Source organism: Gopherus evgoodei, chromosome 4 (genome assembly GCF_007399415.2).
Source record: "Gopherus evgoodei ecotype Sinaloan lineage chromosome 4, rGopEvg1_v1.p, whole genome shotgun sequence".
NCBI classification, from domain to species: Eukaryota; Metazoa; Chordata; order Testudines; family Testudinidae; genus Gopherus; species Gopherus evgoodei.
In genome coordinates this window covers 11,229,488-11,254,277 of record NC_044325.1, presented here as the reverse complement: position 1 = coordinate 11,254,277, position 24,790 = coordinate 11,229,488, and the positions used below count along the sequence as shown (strand labels likewise).

Here is a 24,790-nt window from a genome sequence, read left to right as displayed (position 1 = left end):
GGGGCGCTGGGCGAGGAGGACGCCGAGGGGCTGTACGTGGCGGTGGAGCGGTGCCCGCTGTGTAACACCACCCGCCGCCGCCTCACCTGCGCCAAGTGCGTCCGCGGCGGGGACTTCGTCTTCTTCGACGGGCGCGACTCCGAGAGGTAGCGGCGGCCCCGGCGGGGGGTCCGAGCTTCCCGAGCTCTCCCCGGGGCGGGGTGATGGGGGGATCCGAGCTCTCCCCGGGGCGGGGTGATGGGGGGATCCGAGCTCTCCCCGGGGCGGGGTGATGGGGGGTCCGAGCTCTCCCCGGGGCGGGGTGATGGGAGGGGGTCCGAGCTTCCCGAGCTCTCCCCGGGGCGGGGTGATGGGGGAATCCGAGCTCTCCGCGGGGCGGGGTGATGGGAGGGGGTCCTGAGCTCTGAGTTCTCCCCGGGGCGGGGTGATGGGGAGATCCGAGCTCTCCCCGGGGCGGGGTGATGGGGAGATCCGAGCTTCCTGAGCTCTCCCCGGGGCGGGGTGATGGGGGGTCGTGAGCTCTCCGCGGGGCGGGGTGATGGGAGGGGGTCGTGAGCTCTCCTGAGCTCTCCGCGGGGCGGGGTGATGGGAGGGGGTCGTGAGCTCTCCTGAGCTCTCCCTGGGGCGGGGTGATGGGGGGGGGAGTCGTGAGCTCTCCTGAGCTCTCCCTGGGGCGGGGTGATGGGAGGAGGTCCTGAGCGCTGAGCTCTCCCCGGGGCGGGGTGATGGGGAGATCCGAGCTTCCTGAGCTCTCCGCTGGGCGGGGTGATGGGAGGGGGTCCTGAGCTCTCCCCGGGAGGGGGAGAGATGGGGGGATGCGAGCTTCCTAAGCTCTCCCCGGGGCGGGGTGATGGGGGGTCGTGAGCTCTCCCCAGGGCGGGGTGATGGGAGTGGGTCCTGAGCTCCCCCCTCCCGGCCGGGGACATGGGGGGTAGGTGATTCTGAGCTCTCCCCTGCCGACCGAGGAGGTGGGTGGACCTGAGTTCCCCCCTCCCAGCCAGGGAGATGGGGGACAGGGGGTCCTGAGCTCTCCCCAGGCTGGGGAGATGGGGGGTCCTGAGCTCTCCCCGGATCGGAGAGATAGGCGGGGGGGTCCTGAGCTGGCCCCTCCCGACCGGGGAGATGGAGGGGTCCTGAGCTCTCCCCAGGCCGGGGAGGTGGTGGTGGGGTCCTGAGCTGCCCCTTCCCGGCCAGGGACAATGAGGAGTGGGGATCTGAGCTCCCCATGCAGGAGATAGGGTTGGAGGGTATTGAGCTGCTTCTCCCCCAGCTGGGAAGATTGGGAGGTCTGGGGGCTCTTTAGCTTCCATGCCAGCTGGGATCTTAAGCTTCCTTCCCCCAGACAGGAGATTGGGTGGTGGGGGTGTAGTGGGAGGGATTGCAGGAAGTTGGGGCTGTGTCTGGGGTCTTGTTCCATCCTCCTGCCCGCTGGGGAGATTGTGAAACATTTGTCAACAAATGCATGTGGTAACAAATGCCATGACATACCACTCTGTAACTAATGCAAATGGAAATATATTTAAAATATTCAGAGGTGGAATCAAAAAGTATAGTAACCTATTTAAAATGCATATATGTATGGAGTTTCAAAATTCTGCGATAGACTGGTAAAATCAGACACCTTGTTTTGTGTGAAAGCCTTATATTCATTCCTTTCCATAGAAACATTCTGATCTTACATGTTTAAAATTGTCCAAATATTGTACTGTTCACTTAAAAAAAAAAAATTCAGACCCAATAGTTCCTTTCTGCAAAGAGCTAGCTGGATGGCAAGGTTATTTGAATAAGTATTAAGGCTGCAAACTATGTTCTGGTTTAACTATGCACTTCCATAATATATTTTCAACTATTGCGGCATCCTACCTGCTACAAGATGACCATCTGAGATTCCCAATAAATAGTCTGCACAGCACTGTCTGTCTGAAGAATTGTTCCAATTTTTGGCTTTTATGCTCTTACTATATTTATAGTCCTTTAGCTGAGGCTTCATTTGCAGCTGCTGTGTGTGATTTCTTGGACTGTTTTGGGAAGGTGGGGAACAGGTTTGTATGTTTGGGTCTTTACTTTTGGCTGAAGGATACCAAGTACATTTGGTGTAAGACTGGTCAAGGAAATTAGTGTCTCTTCTTAGCCAACTGATCTTAAAATAAAATTTATGTCACTACTTGCCACTTCACTCAGGATGTTCTACTGACTTGTTAAATGTAAAAAATTTTCTGTAGATATTGACTCACCCAGATTTGTACTAGTGCATAATCATATGCTGGACCTTTCATGTAGCTAAAAGTGACCCTTTCTCCAATACAGCTTAAATGTAGATAGTCCACTTATGACCTGGTCTGCAAACTGAGCCACATAATGGAACCTGTATGCCATTTAGTTGTAATGAATTCTGTGGGGTATGGGTTACAGGGAGCCCCATGTTAACCATCTTGAAGGACTGGGGCTTTAGTCTGATGTCTGCTCTTATTAGTGTCATAGAACTACAAATTGACTATATTTTAGTCTTCCCAAAGTAGATGGAAACTAACATTTGTTTAAGGGTGTGTTGGGGTTACCCACAACTTCTGTGATAATCTGATTTTGTGCGTCTGGAACTTAAATGGGCATTTGGGGGCTTCTATCCTTTTCTAGCATCAAGAGTTCGACCAAGACCAGGAAACTCAGCTGCAGCCTTTACTATAGAGCAGGGGTCGGCAGCCTTTCAGAAGTAGTGTGCCAAGTCTTCATTTATTCACTCTAATTTAAGGTTTCGCGTGTCAGTAATACATATTAACGTTTTTAGAAGGTCTCTTTCTATAAGTCTATAATATATAACTAAACTATTGTTGTATGTAAAGTAAATAAGGTTTTTAAAATGTTTAAGAAACTTCATTTAAAATTAAATTAAAATGCAGAGCCCCCCAGACCGGTGGCCAGTGTGAGTGCCACTGAAAATCAGCTCGCATCTCGCCTTCGGCACGTGTGCCATAGGTTGCCTACCCCTGCTATAGAGTGACAGCTGTCCTTCCATAATTGCTAAGGATTGAGAAGTTTATCTGATACAAGTCTCTTTGGAAGTGGCTGTGAAAAACAAAGTGGGAGGGGGCTTTTGGATGTTCTAGAGCCAGTGCTTTGATGAAAAGCCCAGCTGTCCATTTCATTCCCATTTGATGTAATGGGTGCTGAGATTTCTGCCATAATGCTTTCTCTGGACCTTACTTGAAAGTTTCATCTTCGTCATTCATCTTTGGCCAGACAGAGTCTTATAAATTTGAGCTATGTCCTTCCAACTGCTTGAAGTGAAAAGGAGTTTTGTCTCCTCTCCTCTCTCACTGCCTTCTGGTTGCATCCGTGGAGAGGTCTCCACTACTTTGTTCCTCTAGCAGCCTCCATTTTGGGGGCCGCCTTCCCCGCTGAATACCCCCAGGGTCTGCGGCTGCTTGTAGCATTACCAGGCACCAGCATGACTCACTGCTGTGCACCGGGTTCTGAGTGGCAGCTGTCCTTTAGATAAATTTTATTTACACAAACACTGAGCTCACAATCCAGGATTTGTGTAACCGTAGGGCCACCATACAACAGCTTCTTATTGAGCCATTACATAGCATTAATGTGAATTCACCTCTGTAGCAGGAGACTGAATGGTATGAACGTAACTTAATAATTCTTGTGTTTCTTGTCATTCTAAGATTAGTGGGACACCATCAACTACAACAAATCAAACCTTTCTGTGGGAAAATTTGTATCTACTGTTGTTACAAGTAACACCTAAGGTGACTAACTGAAATATTCTAGAAAAGCAATCTTTATTTTAGTTTCTGCAATTGAAAGCATTTTATGGATCATTTCTTTCATTGTTTCCTCTTTTTGTTCAGTTTTTGCTGTTTTTGTGAATCTTTCACACAGCAGTGGGGTGGGGAGAGAAGGATTTTAAAAAATGTGATCACATACATTGGCAGAGATACTCTGGAGCAGTGCAGTCACTGAAAGTACTTTTAACTTGTTTGTTTTTTTTGTTGACTAGATTTCAATTCTTGTCCCTTTTTTTGGATGACCAGATGTCCCAATTTTATCATGACAGTCCCAATACTTAGAGCTTTTTCTTCTATAGGTGCCTGTTGCCCATCACCTCCTGTCCTAATTTTTCACACTTGCTATCTGGTCACGGTAGCCTTTATTATTATTAATTATTAATTTATCTATATTGAAGTAATGCCGAGATCAGTGTAGCGCCAGCAATTTGTTCAGTGCCATACAAGACACACAGATGGCCCTTGTCTTGATCCTATCAGTCCTATGTATGACCTGGGTAATTCAACTTCAGGATTACTCACGTAATGAAAGACAGAGGAGAACCATACCTCATACAAGCTCCAGACCTGCTTTTCGTGAAGTTGGTGACACTTTTCCTATTTTTTTTTTTTTCAACTGGAGTAGGATTGGGCCCACCGTTTGTATTGATTAAACACATTACTGGGGGATTTTGGGGAGGGGGGAGGGCTGAAGGGGTAGAAGTTAAAAATAAATGTATTGCTATTCATTCCAGATTGTGGAATTTTTATTATTAGTTTTCCTGTACTCCAGAGTATTTAGCATTATGAACTATTAGTCACTTTTCATATTCCAGCACTGAGCTTCATATCATTTTAGACTGCTTTGTGCTGGAGAGTATTATACACTAATTGTTAAAGTATAACAGGATCAAAGTTGCTCATATGTCTGGCAAAAATGACATATAATGGTAGTTCACACTGGAAGATGATGCTTATCCTTGATAGGACCTGTCATACCTAATTTTGAGTGTGAGACTGAAACTCTAGGTTAATTACTAAAGTGCAATCATAATTAAGACTGATGTGTCCGGAAGTCCTCCAGTAATATAGACACCAACATCCTTCTTTCTATTATTCATATAGGGCATCTTGGTATGTTTGAAATCCATGCCAACATCTTTACTTTTGAGCACGGATGATTAATTTTTCTGGGAGTTAACCAGACCTGTCAATCAGATAGCTTTGCAATACTGTTTACAGATGACAAATACCAAAGCCAAGAGTTAACTTGGGTGTCTTAAGCAAGTACACTTTCTGTAAGTCATGGTTTATGGTTAAGGCCACATTTTAGTCACGGGTATTTTTAGTAAAAGACATGAACAGGTCACAGGCAGTAAACAAAAATTCACAGCCTCTGACGTGTCCATGACTTGTACTATATAAAAGTACTCCTGCGGACGGAGGCAGCGCATGGAGCTAGGAGCTGAGAGGGAGGGACATGTCACTGCTTCTGGGGAGCCTCCCAAGATAAGTGCTGCCCAAACCCCTCACTCCCTGCCACACCCAAACCCCTTGCCCTGAGCCCCCTCCCACATGTACCTGAACTCCTGCTGCTGTTTGGGTGGGCACAGTGCCCCAAGACTGCCCCAGCAGTGGCTGGTCAGGCTGGCCCAGGGACTGCCCAAGCTCCTCAGGCAGCCCCCGGGCCAGTCGCACCAGCCGCCACAGAAGTCATGGAGGTCTTGGAAAGTCTCAGAATCTGTGACCTCCGTGACAAACTTGCAGCCTTATTTATGATCAGATACAGTGCATGTCTGGAAATAATGAGTGTTCCATGGTTAGGAGGAGGAAACTCAAGTAGATGGGCCATTCTTCCATTCTTATCTGGCAGTCCATATTTATACTGTACTTATATTCAAAATACAGTTCCCTTAATCAGTTGACAGGTCAACCAACTGACTGTAGTTTTGGAAACTAAATGATCATTGCTTTCCGGCAAAAGAGACTTTTCTTTTTATGCCATCTATTTGGCAGCCTAGAATGCTTGTTTGCCAGCCTGTCAAATCTGTCATTACCTGACTTGGAAACAATAAGAGCAATGTTTGGTTGTTTTTTAAAATATGCTTTTATGACAGTAATTCTGCAGGTATTCATTTGCTATTTACTGGAAACTTACAGGCTCTGGTGGAAAATACAAAAACTGAAACATAATGAAAATTTGCATTACATTTTTTGACTGGGACAAAAAAGCTTTTTTCCTTTTCTCGCATTAAATATGGACTTGGTAGATATAGTCCTCTTCCAGGATGCATGCAACAAGAGGAGAGTACATTTCCCAGTAGTTGAAGTAGAGGTAAAGAATTGCATTTTGTCCACATCAGAAGTTAGTGATATAATTAAGGAATTCAGTTATTATTAAGTAAAAAGTCAATTATTTATTTAAAACGTAGAGCCCCAATCCTGTAAACCTGCACATGCTTAACTTTGCACATTTCAGTGGGACTACTTGCGCACACAAAGTTAAGCATATATGTGTGCGCACACGAGATCAGGACCTGTAATATCTGTGGGTGCCAATCCGGGTCAGAATTCTATTGTGCTAGGCCCCATAAAATACATACAAAAATATCTTCCTTGCCCTGAAGAAAAGTGACATACGAAGAGGGATACAATCAAATGTACACACTAGTTATACAATGTGTAGGTTTTTATAACAAATGGATACAGTTACAGCTATCCCTATCAATTCCCACTTTTGGCGTTGCTGTTGGCTTCCCAATTAATAAGTTGCTGTTGGCTTCCCAATTAATAAGTGCTCTTTTCCAGTTGTTTCTTTCTAATGATTGCTGACACTACAGAAATAATTCAGAGGAACGTATACTTAGAGAGACCTGTCTGTTGGTACTTGAAGCTAGAGAAACCTTCCTTTGCTTACAGATTTACTGTACAACTTTAGATATTCTACATCTTCTCAGTTACATGTAATAGGAATATCTATAACTGTTCATTCAAAGTTACACTTGTTTCCGTCTAAACTAAAATGTTGTATGTGTATATATAACTGATTTCCTTTATATACATTAAAATTAGGAGCATATTAAAGGGATGGCACTTTGTGTTTTGAAGAAACCTGCTAAATAAATCTGTGACAGCTCCTTGACATTACTAATGGAGTGTGTGTGGTAGTCTGCAATTTTTGCTGCCTTACATTTTGTTCATTTCCCTCCTATTGTTAGTTCCCCTCAGAAGTTGGTTCAAATACATAACAATTTGTCTTCATTTTCCCTAAAGTGAAACACATGATATGGGCAACTAGTTTTGTCAGATTTCCCGCACTGTTTTCCTTTTTCAATCACCTGTTAATCTAGTTATAAAAATACAGAATTGCCATGAGCTCTCTATGCATGATTGCTGGGCAGTGTGTCCTTGGACAAAGTTACTTTTGGTTATAGCCAAAAGTCAGAGTTACAGTAGGCCTGTATATTTCTCCAGGGTAAACATAAATCTAGTCCGATGTACCTTGTGTAATTTTTCATGATCTCTAGTAGATTGGGAATGTTCAGAAAGGATGAATGTGCTGAGAGTTGTGCAGATTGAATGCCAGTAATAACACATTCCTCAAACTCATGATCTGCCTCTAGCTTCCGTAGCACCTCCTGTATTTTTCTTAGAGAATAACACACATTTGTTTGACTAAAAATATTTCTGCTGCCATTTTACTGTGTGAGTCTGTCAGCAGGAATGCTGAATAAACTCTATTTAGCAGTGACACTATGTGTGTGAGCTCTCAACCCTCAGCATTTTAAAGCAAGCCTTACACGGTTCCTTTGTCTCAAATCAAATCAACGTGGTCAGGCAAAGAAACACCCCAACATTCTAACCTGTCAAGGATTAACTTGCCCTTGCTCCTTGATCCTTTGAGTGTTTAGCCTACGTTTAGACCAGGGCAGCTCTGTGAAGTGTAGGTGAGGTCTGTCACTAGCTTGGAAACGTGACTACAATGCTGGAAACAGTAACCATAATTTTTTTTTAAAAATCGACAGTGTCCTGTGGCAGCTTATAGACTAACAGAAGTTTTGGAACATAAGCTTTCACCCACGAAAGCTCATGTTCCAATACGTCTGTTAGTCTATAAGCTGCCACAGGATTCTTTGCTGCTTTTACAGATCCAGACTAACACGGCTACCCCTTCGATACATAATTTTTTTTCCCTCTCAAACTAGTAAAAAGCTGCTTTTCTACTATAAATCAATGGCTTCCAAACTGTGGTCTGTGGGCCATAGAAAGCTGGCTGGATGTATGGTGCTGGCGCCTCCCTTTGTTCCAGGAAGCCTCTTGTCCAGATTCTTCAGTGTAAAGGCACGGGAGAAGGCCTCTCGAGCCAGCTGGCTGTGAGAGGGTGGCATCTCAGTCTTCTGATTGGGGATAGGGCGATAGGACTGTGGAGGAGCAGGAGAGGAAACGGGAATCTCCCTCAGATCTGGACACATAAGTAATGATGAAGGTGCCAACCACCAGCAGGAGAAGAATATTTAAGGTAGAATGGAATGAGGCAATCAGGTACTATAGCAGGAGGAGCCTGGACACGGTGTCTGGAGGAGAAAGGACAGGGTGAGAGAAGAAGAGGCCTAAGCAAGCAATAAGCTTGCTTTAAAGACAGCTAAACTATACCAAGAGCTTAGTAATATTACTTTTCCATGTATGTGTTTGATGAACTTGCCAGAGGAATGTAATAGCATCACAAGTGGGAGGAGAGGTGGCCCAGGCCACACAGAAAACTTCTGATCCTCTATGGAATTATCTTCAGATTGGAATGCTAGCGTATGGTGCCCAGTGGAGGTGTGGGGCAGGATGGGCACTATGCCAAATCAGATACCTGGGAATAAGTCCAGTATCTGCAAACTAACAGAAAACTAGCGATTAACACCCCCCCCCTTTTTTAGTAACTCCCCTAGTTATTGCTCTTGCTACTCCCCTATTAACTCTTGGTTCTGTGTCTTCATGGTTGTTGTAGGCATAAGGTATGAAAATTTGCTTTTCATATATAGCCTTTTAATATCAGAATAGACTTGCTTAACTGATTCACTGAAGGCCTGTGAAACAGTGTTCTTTTGAAGTTCAAAACTTCAGAAAGACTTTTTGAGTTCCATTTATATCTTAAATGACTGGAGAGTTTTTGAAATTTCTATGAGGTGTGTGTGTGTGTGTTTGTTTAAACAAAACTTATTGCTGAGTTGTAAACCTTTGAGAATAGTTGTAGTTAAGGATAATGCTGACAGGGCTGGATGACAAACTAGCAGATGTTTCTGCAGCGTATGGGTTCCGTTCATATTACGGTGTGTCCTAGGATATAGCTATAATGCAATCACTGGGTGTGTAGACCCTGCCCAAGCTAGCTTTAACCTAGCTAGCTGGCATACTGAAGCAGTGAAGTGACAGCAGCACATGCATCAGAGCAGGGTGTAAGAGCCTGCCCGGAAACCTGGGAGGTATTGTGGGCTAGCCCTGCAAGTAATTACCTAGAGTTCCAGGCGAGCTAGTACAACCCATGCTGAAGCACATGCTGCTGCAGTACCCCGACTAGCTAGATTAAAGATAGCTCAGGTATGTCTGCATGAGCTGCGGTTGCACCTCATGATTGCAGAGTAGACCTACTCTTAGAATTCTGTAAGGTTTCATATGACTTTAGCCATAACTTCCTGAGATTAAGACAAACAATTGGAATTTAGGTGCTCTTAAACTTCAGGACTCTTATTAATGTTTCAGATACCTTGCATTATCTCATTGTATAAAGTACTGTGTTCATAACATCAGTAAACAGATTAATCTGTTCTCTTACAGGTTTTTAGACAAGAAAGAGAGGTTAAAGCATCTTAAAAACAGACAGAGTGAATTCCAAAACCAGTAAGTTATTGTTTAGTTTTTGGTAGTGTTGTCATTGGTTGATTACAACAATTTTAGATAAAACATTCTCCTCAACCTCTTGTATTTGCCACATGTAATCATGATTGTCAGCTAATCTTCAATTATGATCTTTTTCCCATAGTGTTTTAAAGGCTATGGAAGGGAAGAGGATAACTGATCAGCTGGTGAGTTATTTGAAGTCTACAGTAGTTTTCTAACTACTTTGTATTCCTAGATCTTTCAGATTATTGTTTCATTTTAATGTGGAGATGGTGTTGTACTGCCTGCCTGAAAAGCGTGATCCTAACAAAACTGAAATTGATTTTGGACGCGCAGAATTTTCAAAACTACCAGTATTCATCATTTCTGGTTATGTATTTAGTCAGTAACCCCTTGATTTTTTGCCTGACTTTACTGTAGGAAGCTTCTGTTTGCTTATGGCATTCTTCTGTACAGAGATGAGACTATTTGAAATTCTTGGGATCTGGCTTTGTTAAAAATATCCCAGTACTTCTGAGTTATAGCTGTCGGTGTTGTTAATATCAAGGTGATGGATTCAATTTAATTTTTGTCATGCAATCACTGCATGTTCTTTTTCAGAGATGGAAAATAATGTCATGCAAGATGAGGATTGAGCAGCTGAAACAAACCATTTGCAAAGAGAATGATGAAATGTCGAGAAGTAAGTAGTGTCTCTGTATCTGCTAATTGTAATACCTGTATTGCTTTGAAGAGAGATCAACCAATGTAATATTGAGTTTTTGCTTAAAAGAAAAAAGTGACTTGCCGAACTCTCCCCTCTTAAACCTGATTTGTGATCTTATTTGGGAGATCAATACAGGAAGGTCTATTGGAAGTGGGGTCAGTGAATGATCTTTGTTAATTACTTTTATGTTTGGGTTTTAATTAAAGTAGATATGTATTATTCTGCTGGGTGGATGTTAAAATCCTTCTGGGACAGCTTGAATGGAGTAAATGTTTAGCAACCTATTTCATCTTTCAGCTGTGTCTCCAAGAATGGCTGCTTCCAGAGCTTGGTACTCCTGCCCATTGCCACTATGATAAAGAGTATCACAGCTCATGAGCTGCTCTAAATTTCGTGTAGTTATCAGTGAACATTAGCCCACATCAGGTGCCTGATTTGTAGCCAAATCCTGGAGTCCTTACTTGGGTGGTGCATCTCTCACTGGAATCAAAGGGGACTTTGCCAGAGTAAAAGCTGCACTGTAGCCTTCTGTGTCTTTCATTGTAATGATTTGACACAGACGGAAGATTTGCAGTGTGTCAGGCTTCAGGAGACAGCGTGAAACACTGTTTACATTTATGAGTGCTCAGCTCAGTTTTAGTCTGCTCAAGGCATCTCTAAATGTTTAGCTCACAGATCGTGCTCAGATTTAAAAAAACCTATTAGCATAGTCACTGCTGTACTAACATGACCTCTTTTGCATAGTCACCCCTAAATTAGTAACTTGACACCTATGCTTGCGTGCGGATCCCAGAGGATCTCATTCAGGGGGGTGTTAATGGAAATCTAGCACCCATCTTGGAATCCCTACCAGATGGAAGAGAGTCCTCTTGGTCTCTTATGGAATTTGAAGTAGTTTTGACCTTGGAACATGAAATTTTTCAAGTTTTCAGAAATGAACATTAATTTTCAGAGATGCTGAGCATCTGTCTCCCCCATTGACTGTGATACACTGGGGTGATCAGGCCCTAAGCTTTTAAAATATCTGCAGGGACCATCTGTCCATGAGGGGAGGGGAGGATGGCAAGAATCATGGGAGGCTCAAATACCTGACACACATTCTGTGGGACAGTTACCAGTGTGGCTGTGTTTACATTGGTCAAGCAGTGCAAACATGGGACGTCGTGCTAGTCTGATCTAATTTGGGGGACACTTTTTAGTGTTCATATAAACCTGGCTCAGGAGGTGTCAGATAGACTCATAGACTTTAAGACCAGAAGGGACAGTTGGGATCATCTAGCCTGACCTGTGGATCGCAGAGCACACGACCTCGCCTGTTCATTCCTGGAATAGGCCCATAACCTCTGGCTGAGTTACTGTAGTCCTCAAATCTTGATTTAAAGTCTTCAAGTTACAGAGAATTCATCATTTATCAAAGCAGCAAGTGACCCAGGCCCCAAGCTGCAGAGGAAAGCACGATCCCCTCTCCCTGGGTCTCTGACCAGGGGGAAAATTCCTTCCTGACTCCAAACATGGCAATCAGTTAGACCCTGAGCATGTGGGTGAAATGCACCACTCAGACACATGGGAAGGAATTCTCCATAGTAACTCAGAGCCCTCCCCATCTAGTGTCCCATCTTTGGCCATTTGAGATATTTACTAATTGCAGTTGTGGCTAGGCCATGTGCCGTTGTGGGCAATCTCATCACACCGTCTGCTCCATAAACTTATCAAGCTCAGTCAGATACTCCCATTAAGTCATTAGAGCTGGTAATTTTTTCAAATTTTGAACTTTTTAATATTTTTTTCAATGTTGGAATATCTAAAAAAAAAATTGGTCCATCCCCCTCCTTATCCCTTTCACGTCTCATTGTTGACTCTAGTGGTACAAGACAAAGGCTGAATTTGTAACAGGAAAGTAGCTCTCAAAATGCAGTGCACATATGTAAAAGTGGAATTTTTTCTCCATTTTTTATTACTATTTAAAAGGTGTGAGAGATCTGATCTAAATTGTTGTTAGCGGTTGTGTTGATGGCATGAGAATGTTTGAAGGAAACTTTAATTGGTGATGAATAAAGATTTTCTGCACTGGTGGAGCAAAAAGTCAGTTTTCCCACAATTCAGTCAAAAGTCCATTTTTCACCATTTTGTAAAGCTGAACACACTCTAGACTGGATGGCCAAGTGAAGATTAATACCATAGTTTCCACAAATTGGAGTCATTGCTTGTTTTGTGCTCTAATTTTCTGTGGGTCAGCAGTTTGAATCGTCTGTTCAGATATTTTTGTGGTGTTCTTTCTAACACAGAGAGAGTTTTTTAAATAATACAGGGCAGCTCAATTTCAGTAATAAACACTATAAGGAATCTGTTCTTTTCCCACAGTATTATCACTCCAGAATCTTCAGTGCTTCACAAGCAACATAAATGATGATAAAATGTCAGGCCTCAGTCCTGACCAAACAACTATCCTGCGCCAGGATAGCATTCCCCAAGAAACTAAGAGATGTCTCCAGAATTATTGAAATTACTAAAAAATGAATACTGTGCTTCAGTAGGTCGTGGGAAAAGCCACCCACACAGTGACTGCAGTTCAGAGACTCAAGCCTGAGGCCTGTTTATTGACCCACACCAACGCGTTGGGGGTAGCAGCCATTAGGAACTGCTCCCCCGATGTAAAGCACGCCATCGCTTTTAAAGCTTAAAATCGCAAACAAATTACATACAGTTAGGAATGATAACCATATTAGGAATAAGGGAGTTAGGGTCTTTTGGTACTTTCCAGCATTCCTTTGCAGCCTTGCCCAGTATGGGCGCAATTTGGGTTAAGGTCTCCGTGATACTTGTTGTAACCTTGCCCTTTATGGGGTGCTATTACACAATACAGGGTACAGTTACACAATGGGGATAGTCATACAATTGAAGTAGGGGGAGGCATGGTTACACAAATGGAGTGGGGAGAGGCATGGTTACTCATTTTAGATAATTGCTTCACACTTAGGTTACACAAGTGGTTATTATATTTCAAAAGCAGCAGGCACCTATTGCAAATTATTCTTGTTGCTGGGGCTCTTTCTGCTTTCTCCTGCCCTCCCCCTTCCCCCCAATTACAGTGGTTATGGAGCACAACTCTTAGCTTGTTTCAGGCTTTGGGCCTAGGCTCAGGCCTGCCAGCTGCAAGGCGAGCCCTGGCCAAGTAAGCAGAGGCCTGGACTACTGGAGCTAGCCCAATTTTCCCCCACAAGTATAAAGAAAACCTGACTGATGATGTTGCCAATGAGACCATAGACCATGAAATTCATTGTCATCTGAGGGCTGTTGTTTAAATTAGCTTACTAAAGGAAAAGCCTTTCATATTTAAAATATGGCTGAGAAGCCTCTTCACTAAGTCTCCATCACCAGATGTTTGTGAAAGCTCTTTTCTGCCGTGAATGTGATCTTGTTAACAGGCGTTGATGAAGTCAAGTTTCTGAGGCGTCGTGTGTCTGATTCACATGCTGAATTGAGGATGCTAGCATGGTCTAGTTTGACAGTATAGGGTGGTGTTCAGTGCTATCCATAGCAGTAATAAAAGGCTTGTTGGGTTGGGATCCACATGCCCTGAGCGAGCATACCCACTGTGGCAAGCCAAAGAATAGGTACCAATGCGAAGGTGGATGGCACAAACTCTAAAGAAAGATGTGATCCGCACTCATTTTGCATGCAGCAGTGTGCACCATTTTGGCCAGCATCATGCTAATTTCTACATTTAATCTACATGAGTAGAAATGTTTACACCAGCTAGTTAGTCAAATTGGGAGAGTGTGACATTCCTGCTCAAAGCCCAGAAAATACTTGGACAGAAAGTATAGAAGAAGTTCAGTGTCAATTTCAATCTTTTTTTTATAGACAATCGGACAAGTTGTACCACCGACAGGTTGTACCACTTAGCAGGGGGGAACTGTTAAAGAATTTGAAAAACAAGCTGTCATATATCTGGTTTTCTGTAAATATCAGGAAGGGATCCCCTAGCCCCTGTGCATTCTGGGGGAGTTTGGTCTCTGAAGCACCAGTGCTGTGAGGTAACACTGAGCATTCTCTCTCTCTCTCTCACGTGCTTGGCTGGCTGGTTCCTGCTCACATACCCGGCGTCTAACTGATCATCATATGTGGGCCCAGGAAGGAATTTTTCCCCCAGCTGAAATTGGCAGTGACTTTAGGAATTTTTCTCCTTCCTCTACAGCATGGAGCATGAGACACTTGCTGGGATTATCTGGGTATATCTCACTTAATCAGTTCCTGGCCTCAGGCCTTGATGCACCTCAATCCCTCCTATTCTCTGTCTGTGAGCGATAATATTTTGGTGTAATGTCAGTTGTTGGGTTAGTGTGCTGGTACTGGATGGTGTTGGTGACCTGTGATATACAGGAGGTCAGACAAGATAAGTGGGTGGTCCCTTCTGGCCTTAAACTTTATGACTCACCTTCCATTTGAGCTACATTACATCGTTCATTTTCCAAGGATAACGCCTGCTGTTACTCTCATAGGCTCAGAGGGGCTTCTCAGAATTAAAGATGAGAATCAGAAGCTTTACCGCAGGGCTCAGAGGCATCAGGAGAAGAAAGAGAAGATCCAGAGACATAACCGCAAGCTCGGAGACCTAGTGGAGAAAAAAAATTACGATTTGAGAAGCCAACACGAACACTTGGCAAATCTTCGACGGTCACACATACTGGAGCTAACGTCTGTCATTTTTCCCATTGAGGAAGTAAAGACTGGCGTGAGGTATGGAATACAGAATTATTTTTTTAGGACAGAAAGCTGAACACAACTTGATAGATTTGCTTTCTAAGTATTGATCTGTATCTTGTGGTCCTAATAAAAACAAACTGGTATATTGGGGACTGTGACCGGGGTCCTAGTGGGGAGCCAGCTGTGGTCGCTCAGTTAGGGTGAACTGCAAAGAATGGGGCAGACAGTCCCCATAAAGCTGATGGATATTCCAATATTCACCAAACCAGCACAAAACAACTTCTTTATTACCTTACTTAATCCAAACAACACTGTTCCCTTAGTGATCCAGTCTCAGGCCCCCATTCACGTACCCACTTCAAATATGATGAACAATTCTGTAAATCTTACTTCATCATATAAAAGAAAAGGTTCTACCAATCCCAAAGGATCGGACACATTACCTCCCAGGTTATTGAATATTCCATATCTTACCCAAATACATGCTTACAGCCAATTCTCATTAACTAAACTAAAAATTTTTAAAAAACAAGAGAGAGAGTATGCCTAAAAGATGAATATACATACAGACATGAGTTCAATCCATCGATGTGCAGATTCATAGCGGAGATGGTGAGCTTTGTAGTTGCAAAGAGTTTTTTCAGAAATAGTTCATAGGTTATAATCCAATGTCCAAATCACATATTCACAGCTACCAGCATAACTGGGACCTCAGTCTTGCAACTCATACTTCCCCTGATGAAGTCTAGGCAGATCTGAGATGACAGAATCAGGACCCTAGGATCTTTTATACAATTTCATGTCTTTTGACAAATTGGAATTCCACAGGGAACAAAAATTAATTGACTTTGAAGGAGGTCTATCACCGGTACTTAGCTATACGAAGGAACATAAGGCCACTTACTTATTCCCCCACCGTTCACAGTACAGTCAAAGAGAGATGAATACTGAGATATCCCATGTTTACAATTCATTTACATGATAGGTTTTTCTTTTACTTCTGATTGTCAGAATACAGCATAGACAGGGACTGTTGATTACATTGTCCACCTTACTCCTACCATATGTAAATATATGAAAACAAACATCATCTCCCCACATGTCTTTTTTGAGGGTTATTTATTTTGCAGGATGTTTAACCCTTTCTAGCCATGCGTCACAGGGACATAAATAGTAAGTGGATTGTGCACTTAATTTTAAACACTATTTTCTAACATTACGTTCTAAGCTTCTTTTTTTTCAAAACAACTTATTGTATATTTCAGTATATACAATATTGTCCAGTCATGAACCCTTCACCCTTGAATAGGAAGTCATCACGTAGGCCCCAATCCAGCAAGGTATTTAAGCATGTGCCCAAAGGACATGAATAGTTCCATCAATGAGAGGACTTGTGTAATTAGTCTGGCATGTACTTAAGTGACATGCTGAACTGGAGTCATGGGCTGGACTGAGGAATGGCCAGTACAGCCTTTGCAATGCTGGCCACTACAAGTTCCCATATTCACCCAAAGAGTTTGACTGTGTGTGTTGCAGTGGATCTGTTGAACAAAGTAAGGAAAGTTGAAACTCTGTAAAAGGAAACTTTATAGACCAATCAAATAAAACATACTGGAAGATTTAAATAAACAAAAAACTGGGATCTTTGATCAGAAGATGCAAAGAAAAGTAATCCTGGGAGCAGAGATTTTTGCAAGTTATTGTTTCAGGAATTTTGCTGTCTTTGATATGTGGCTAAATGGCTGCCAAATCCATTGCCTGTATTAAAGGGCTCTAAAACCCCTGTGTAACAATGTGTTTTTTTCAGAGACCCTGCAGATGTTTCATCTGAAAGTGACAATGCCATGACCTCTAGCACTGTGAGCAAGCTTGCAGAAGCCAGGAGAACAACGTATCTCTCTGGGAGATGGGTGTGCGATGACCACAACGGGGACACCAGCATCAGCATTGCAGGGCCTTGGATAAGTCTTCCTAATAATGGAGACTATTCAGCTTATTACAATTGGGTGGAAGAGAAAAAAACTACACAAGGACCAGGTAAGAAGCAAAGTCTTATTGACTTTCTCAGTGATCTGGCTCAGTCTGTAGAACTTTGTTGTGCAGCCAGCTGAAGGCACTTCAGGACTGAGACCTCCCCAGATTATTTTGTGCAGATGAGCCATTTCACCATAGTTCTAAAGAATCATAGAATATCAGGGTTGGAAGGGACCTCAGGAGGTCATCTAAGTCCAACCCCCTTCTCATAGCGGGACCAATCCCCAACTAAATCCCCAAATGGCCCTCTCAAGGGCTGAACTCACAACCCTGGGTTTAGCAGGCCAATGTCAAACCACTGAGCTATCCCTCCCGATTGCTCATAAAGGGATCAAATCTTTGTAATTCTCTTCTGATGGGGAGACGCTAGTGAGGTACGTAATACAGAAGTGTAAGAGAAGAAAAACAATGGCAGTTGTTGTTAATGTGGTTTACATGCTGTAGAGCAATTGTAACAATTATTCCAAGAATTACTGTTTTCTGCCAACTCCTAGCAGCCTTGTTGTGACCGAGAATTGGATTCCCAAGCTTCTGAATACCGATAAATGACACTGTCTTGGGTCTGTTTCATTAACAGATCAACCTGATATGATTAAAGCCGTATTGGAATGATTTCTTTATTTCTTTTAGATATGGAGCACAATAATCCTGCCTATACCATCAGTGCTGCATTGTGCTATGCAACTCAACTCGTTAACATTTTGTCTCATATACTTGATGTAAATCTTCCCAAGAAGTTGTGTAACAGGCAAGTAGTTCCGCATTTTTAAGAAGTTGAATCCCTGACCATTTTTGAGCTGCCTTTAGTTCATTCCTGTTCTGAGAGTATATTCTACAGGAAGCTGTTACCTGGGCTGGCTGGTTTGTAATGGCTTTACGTTTACATTTTTGTGCAACGTACTTGTCTTTGGGGGGTGCTAATAGGAGCTTGGAGCCCAGCTGATGTTTCTGAGAGCCCAGAGTTTTCGGGATAGGTCGGATTTGCAGCTTTTCACTACAAGCATTCAGTGACTTCAATTTAGGAATGAAATATGACATAGGATTAATATAACACCTCTCATCCGAAAGGAACCCACAGAGCTTCAGTTCTATGGCCCAATTCAACAGCTTAGTCATGTGACTCAGTACTAGTCGTGCTGAGAAAGGGCTGCAGCATGGAGCTGGATAATGCGCACTGCCCCACTACAATGCAGCCATCTCGGGTGGGGAACCAAACCAATGGGAAGCACTATGCAAACTCCACATTTTTTAGAAGTGCCATTGAGTCTTTAATGTCCGTGCAGGGCAGATATCCAGCAGACTGTATGGAGTTCAATTTGTCTACCTAGGCCGGTGAGGGCTCAGTCAACCCTGCAGAGGTCTGAACCAAAAGCTGCAGAGACTTTCAGTATTTAAAGCTAGAGGTTTAGGCTGTTAAGAGAAATGGGCATAATGAGCCTTTCTGTTCTCCTAACTTACCCCTATTGAAGCCAGTGGCAGTATTCACGAGACTAAGGTGGGCAGAATCTGGCGCCAAATGGGTGTTGTCTGGTAAAAATTAGTGAGCGTGCAAGGTGAGGATATGTGCTCTCACAAATGCTCCAGATACTGGTTCTATGATTTGATTTAAACAAATGTTTAACATGGGCGTGTTTATCTGTAAGCATATGGTGATAAGCCAAGGCAGAGTGCTATGAAATAATGATCAGGTTACTGACTCAAGACAATACGAACAGCTTTTCAGTTTCTGTGTGTGTGTGTTTGTCCTTTTTTTACCAGCGAGTTCTGTAGCGAGAACCTCAGCAGGCGGAAGTTTACTCGGGCAGTGAAGAAGCTGAATGCCAATATCCTTTATCTTTGTTTTTCTCAGGTCTGTGAATACATATTTAGATTCTTTGAATATATTTTAAAATAACTGGAGTTATAAGAATCCTCCAGTAACCAGTTTTTTTCCCCTCTCTCCCTTTTTTCTAGCATGTAAATTTAGATCTATTGCATCCACTACATACGCTCAGGAACCTTATGTACCTGGTCAGTCCAGACACTGAAAACTTGGGCAGGTAAATAGATGGAACGTTTGTGTCTTGTCTTCATAATGTAGAATTTCTTTTTAAATTTGAAAGGTTTGACTTAGCATCATGGTTAGTATTGCTAGAAGGGGCTGATCCTGCTCCTTTCTCTGAAGCTGTGGAAGGTGCTGACCCAGCAAACCAGAGGGGTTCCTATGTGGCAATCAAGATTGTTCCCATATGGAAAGGAGGGAGGAGAGCGTTGGGGACCCTGGTTGGGGACCTGTATGTAATAAGTCTGTCCACGTTTTTAAAAAGATGATGTAGAATTGGAGAGAGTGCAGAAAAGAGTGAAAAAATTATCTGAAGGCTTTAGAAAATGCTTTAGAAGGAGAGACAAAAAGAGATCAATCTGTTTAGCTTATCAGAAAGAAGATCAAGAGGTATAAACTTGCTGATGAGCTACGAGGGAATCAACATGCTGCCAAACGATGATGGAATTTGTATTATTTTTTTTCAGTTGTGTTTTTAAAAAAGTCCAGGAAATTATATTTAAAAGAAACTACATTAAAAGAACATTATGGTTGCAAAGACTTGAAAATTGGGAAATGCCACCTGTGCTGTTGGATGCCCTGTGCACACCAGGCAGGAGATAGGAGTTAGAGGGCCATTCCTGGTCTTCTCAGGTCAAGATGGGGGCAGAAAATAAACCCATGCTTCTTACGTGGCCACACGGAACAGTACAATCAGGCTGAGCAAATACATTTATAAATACGGGCTCCTGAGTTCCACCTATGAGTTTGTCCTGGATCTTGTACATGGTGGTGATCTACACTGAGTAATTTCATGTTGAACATATCCCAGTATATTTAATTTTATACTGAGCTAGCTTTAAAACCGGCTGTTCTGTAGCAGTCAGAGACTTCCACCATCATGGTTGTCGGTGAATAATTACTCTGCAGCTTTTTTAATGTTTCTAAGTCCAAAGCAGAGCACTGTTAGAAATTCCTCCCTTTTCATTGCTCTGTAGACCAAAACTTCAATATCACCTACCATTTCCTCAGCATACACAGTCATCACTGAGTATTTCTCTCAGCCAACTAATAAAGAGACATGGTAACCATGTAACATAGCTGATTTACACTCTTACTTGGCCTTGATCTGCTTCCCAATGTACCCAAGGTGTCGTTCCTCTGCTGTTTTCCACTGTGGGGTCTGATGAGGTTGTGTCGATGTGTTCACAGGTCTGGGCCATTTGAAGTAAGTGCTGACCTCGAAGACTCCATGGAGTTTGTGGATCCTGGTGCTGCTGGTGAAACAGATGAGAGTGGAGACGAACACGTCAGCGATGAAGAGACTGACCTAGGGACGGACTGGGAGAATCTGCCAAGCCCTAGATTCTGTGATATCCCCTCTCAGCCGGTAGAGATGTTACAGAGCCAGAGCACACAGGCCTCCCAGCCTATCGCCAGCAGCAGCGCAGGCGGAATGATCTCTTCTGCTGCAGCCTCCGTGACATCCTGGTTCAAAGCATACACTGGACACCGTTAATAAGCACCTAGGAAGGCTCACAGGCCTTGCAGAAGGAATCCCTCCCCCAGCAATGCTGTAGCAAACCTTACGTGTTGAGTTAAGTAGTGCCTGGAACGCAAAGGTCAGACTTTAATTTTGTAAACCAGAAGAACCTTTTTATTTACCCAAGATGACTGTGACGGTGACATTTTGTAAATTAGCTGGATCTACACTTCTGACTTATTCCATAAGGGCACTTGCTGCCTCTGAATTCTGTCTGCATTGTTGAATATTGACGAAAAAGGACTCTGCAGCAGTGTCCAGGTTTTTACTTCCTAAAGTAGATTTTGGAATACTTGGATCAGGGCAAGGATGGGGAGAAAGCTGCTAAAAATGCGGACTGGACAGTGGTGCAAACACACACGATTCACATTTGGTTAAACTCCCAACAGGGTTTTGTGTGTGTGTGTTTAGATCTGTGTCACATAACCCACAGAAAACTTACAGCACAACTGTACATTTCAAAATCATTTTTTTGCTCATTCAGGATGTGAACATTTTTAATGTGGTTTTTCATCTTTGTTGCCATATTTTGAACAGAAATCAGCATGGATGGGGACTTACGAAGCTGATTGCTTTTTTAAAAATTGGGTTGTGGGTTATGCTCTTCCGGTAGAAAACTGGTTCATTTCACACTGTTTTCATTAGCAGGTTGTCTAAAAGTTTCATGTTGTGCTGTTCAAAGCACCCAGGGTTTGTAATATTAATACCACACACACCAAAGAAACACTGGACATTCTCTTCGCTGGACCCACATTCACCAATACAGAAGGATGACATTGCTGCAATAATATCCGTCAATTACAACATTTCCATGGTCTCAGTTTTCACTTCAGGCTAGTTTAATGAAGTTGTGTGTTCTCCACACTATGTGCATTTGAAAAGCTGTTTTATTTTGTGTTTATAGTGGGGGTTTTTCTTGCTCACTAAATACTGAGAAGTCCATTTCACTGCAGAAATGCTTATGGCGCAATCAGCCTGCTTGTAAAACCACAGGAAGGTGTGGTATGGGCAGATGCTTTCATTAGCAAGCGCCCCTCTGCAGCCTCCTGCCTTGCAGACACATATTACGTTGCTTATAAATGTTTTTTTCTCAGCAAGGCTTCAGAAACGCATGGTTTACATTTTATCCAGTTGAGGTGATTTTACTTCATCATGAGGTAAATGGCATAAACACAAGTCCCCTCTGGCTCCACTCAAAGGAAGATCTCAGCCATTCTACTTGATTGTTCTCTTATGGTGACACTTCTGTTCCTGTACAAACAGGTGGCGTTAGACTGCAATGAGTTAATGCTTATGTGGGATTACTTGGTCATCACTGTGTGTGTGCACTCATCAGATGTTGGCTCTGGGGCTTGCTCACCTCACTCTTCCTTCCCTCTGTAGTGATTTTCCTTCTAGCCAGAAGAATGAGATGTGTGACTTCCTGAGTGCTGGCTCACATGGGTCCAGCAAGGAGTGCTGGAAGAAGGGCAACTTGTAATACTTCCACACAGGTTTACACACGGAGACGGGCTCTCACCGAAGGGCACCAATCACAAGCTCTTCTCTCCCCCTTTTCCCTCTTGTATGGCAGCTCTTTCCACGTGGCCTCAGAGGTGAGGATGTGACAAGGAAGCCTTGGGGGATATGGGTTTCTTTTATTTTTTCCTATCTTGTGACTTTGGGGGGATTTTTTTTTTTTTTTTAAACCAAAGACCCTTAAATCCATGATGTTGGAATGTAAACTTTTTCATGGGATTTATCCTCAATCCATACAACGGCTTTGGTTGAAACCCAAGATGTGGGTTCATTTTGGGAAAGCGAATAGCTGAGTTAATAGGAGAATAGTCCAGAATCCTGGTCTAATATAGTCTGAATTAAGACTGCCAGTTCCCTAGAGACTCCTGGTGAGGCTAAGACTAGAACTCTGTCGAAGGACAGGGGAAGCTAGGATTCCGTTACTGTTTAAAAAAAGGCACTTTACTAGTTGCAACCAATCAGATCCCTTGGTGTGTGTGAGCAACCAGCACGTGCTCAAAGTACTGTATTTTGGGCTCTTCGTGTCATTTCTGATACTACTCGGTTCTCCATTTATTTTGCACTGGACCCCGCCATGTAAATATCCTTTTCTGTACACATTTCTACCACCGTTTTATGTGCTACTTATTAAAACTCTGTTCATGTAAATGCAAGAACCATCATTCACGTTTATACACTAAAATTAATTAGGTACTTCACAAAAAATCTTTAAGCCATAACCGCCATAAACATCATGTTTTCCATATTTTAAAATAATTTCTTTGCAAACGTCATTTCACTCAAAGTGTGCAAAGGCACCAAAAGATTGTTAAAATGAGATGGAGATATAATATCTTTTCAAGAAATGCTTTTGTAACAGAATACAGAATTTTTTTAAAAAAAAAAAATGAAAAAAAAAAAGTGTTTTGCACGTGTGTAGTTACAGGAGTGGGGATTGGTATGTGTCCAAAACTTGAGTGTACTTGACTGGATTAGTTTATAGATTGATTGATTGTTTTTTCCAGGGGTCGTAGGGGGAAAACACCCTTCAATTATGCATATTCTATTTGAAGGCAGCCAATGGAGAATTTATTAAATGATTTACGGTAGCATGAATGCAGGCATTCCCATTTAGGCTATGATTTTTGAAAGCAGCTAGTGATCTTAAGTGCCCAACTCAAGATTTTTAGGGACAGGGCTGAGAACCCACCAGCTGAAAACCAGGCCCCTTCCAGGTGTCTCAAATTGGGCACCTAAAAATCACTAGTCATTTTTGAAAAGCTGGGCCTTCCTCTGCAACTTCCAAACTGGTGTGACTAAACACAAATGTTTTATCTACATTTTATTGTATTACTGCAATAAATCTTTAACAGTAATTTTCTAAAGGTGTATTTTTTAAAAATTGTGTTTTGTTCATAAATATGGGAAAAGAGCATCAGTGTTTATAGAATTTAAATGTACCTTATGCTCTTGGGTCAGGTCTGACTTAGAAATGGTTTAGCTATAGTGGCAAACCCCTCCTAGTGTAGACACAGTTATATCGGTATAGCCTGCTGCCAAGCACATTGCCCTCTCCTGCCAGAAGCACTTTTTTGCCAGTTTAATTTTGTCTACACTGAGGCTCTGTCTGGTATAAAAATGTTGCCGAGAAAAAAACTCCTCCCTAGTTGACATTACCATACTGGGAAGTTTCTCATGTGGGCCTGGCTTTGATCTGCTATATTATGTGTTGGGTAAATATGTCACATTGCCAAATGCTGTTCATGAATGTTTATTTCCTTTTCATCCATGAGAATACTCCTCTATATTACCAGGTAACTTTAAGCAGATACTCTTTGTGCAGGTAACTTTTAAAATTACATTTATTGTTACTGTGTTAACATGTAAAGCCCCAGTTGTGATGCGGGCTGCATTATGCTAGAATCAGCACAAGCAGAGAGAGCTGGTCCCCGCCATTGAGCGGTTATGGTTTAGATTGGTGGACTATCACAATATGAAAAGTACTGGAGTCAAAGGTGATTCTAAAGATTAGCTAGGCCTAGTTCAGGTTTTCTTTATCTGTGACTGACAAGAAAGACCAACATCCATCAGCTTCCATCTTCTCCAAACCCAAGAAGCTGATCAGTACCAGCTTTGTTCTTACTCAAAGTTCCTGGCTGCATGTTGCCGCAAGGCAGTGCCGTCACAGGTCAATAACCTCACCATAAAAGCCTGAGAGAGGGGTGTCTGAGACCAAACTGAACCAGAAGTGCCTGACGGCCAGTCCCAGCTTCGAGGTGCCTGGTTCCGTGAAGGGGTGCGTTGTTGCTAATCAGAATCTTACTGTTCTAGCATTTTGTTTGTAGTTGTACCTGTGATGCCCTGGGTGCGTTCCAGCCATCCAAAGAGGGATAGTCCCTGCTCCCGTGAGCAGGACAGGCGGGTAACTCAAAAGGCAACTGGCTACCCAAGAATGGGTTTGCAAGAGGGACTTAGAAGTGGAGAGGGCAGTGACCTTACAGGTGAGCTCACAATAGGGTGGTGCCATTCATAGGCGACCATGTGACTGAATGTAGGGAAGTGGTTGGGTGAGAGGCAGACAAGAGCAGGGGGGAAGGGCAGATTCTAGAATGAGCCTTGAAGGA

The 24,790-nt window shown here is 42.9% G+C and overlaps 1 protein-coding gene across 1 annotated transcript; it reads left to right on the top strand.

Moving 5' to 3' along the window:
• ATG14 (autophagy related 14) lies at positions 1 to 23,555 on the top strand. Its single transcript, XM_030562967.1, has 10 exons — positions 1 to 146; positions 9,597 to 9,659; positions 9,802 to 9,844; positions 10,260 to 10,341; positions 14,868 to 15,105; positions 16,880 to 17,109; positions 17,737 to 17,854; positions 18,865 to 18,955; positions 19,060 to 19,145; positions 20,339 to 23,555. Exons 3-10 carry the CDS (start codon positions 9,815 to 9,817, stop codon positions 20,643 to 20,645), a joined length of 1,182 nt encoding a protein of 393 aa, XP_030418827.1. The 5' UTR covers positions 1 to 146; positions 9,597 to 9,659; positions 9,802 to 9,814; the 3' UTR covers positions 20,646 to 23,555.
• The last annotated feature ends 1,235 nt before the right edge of the window (positions 23,556 to 24,790 follow it).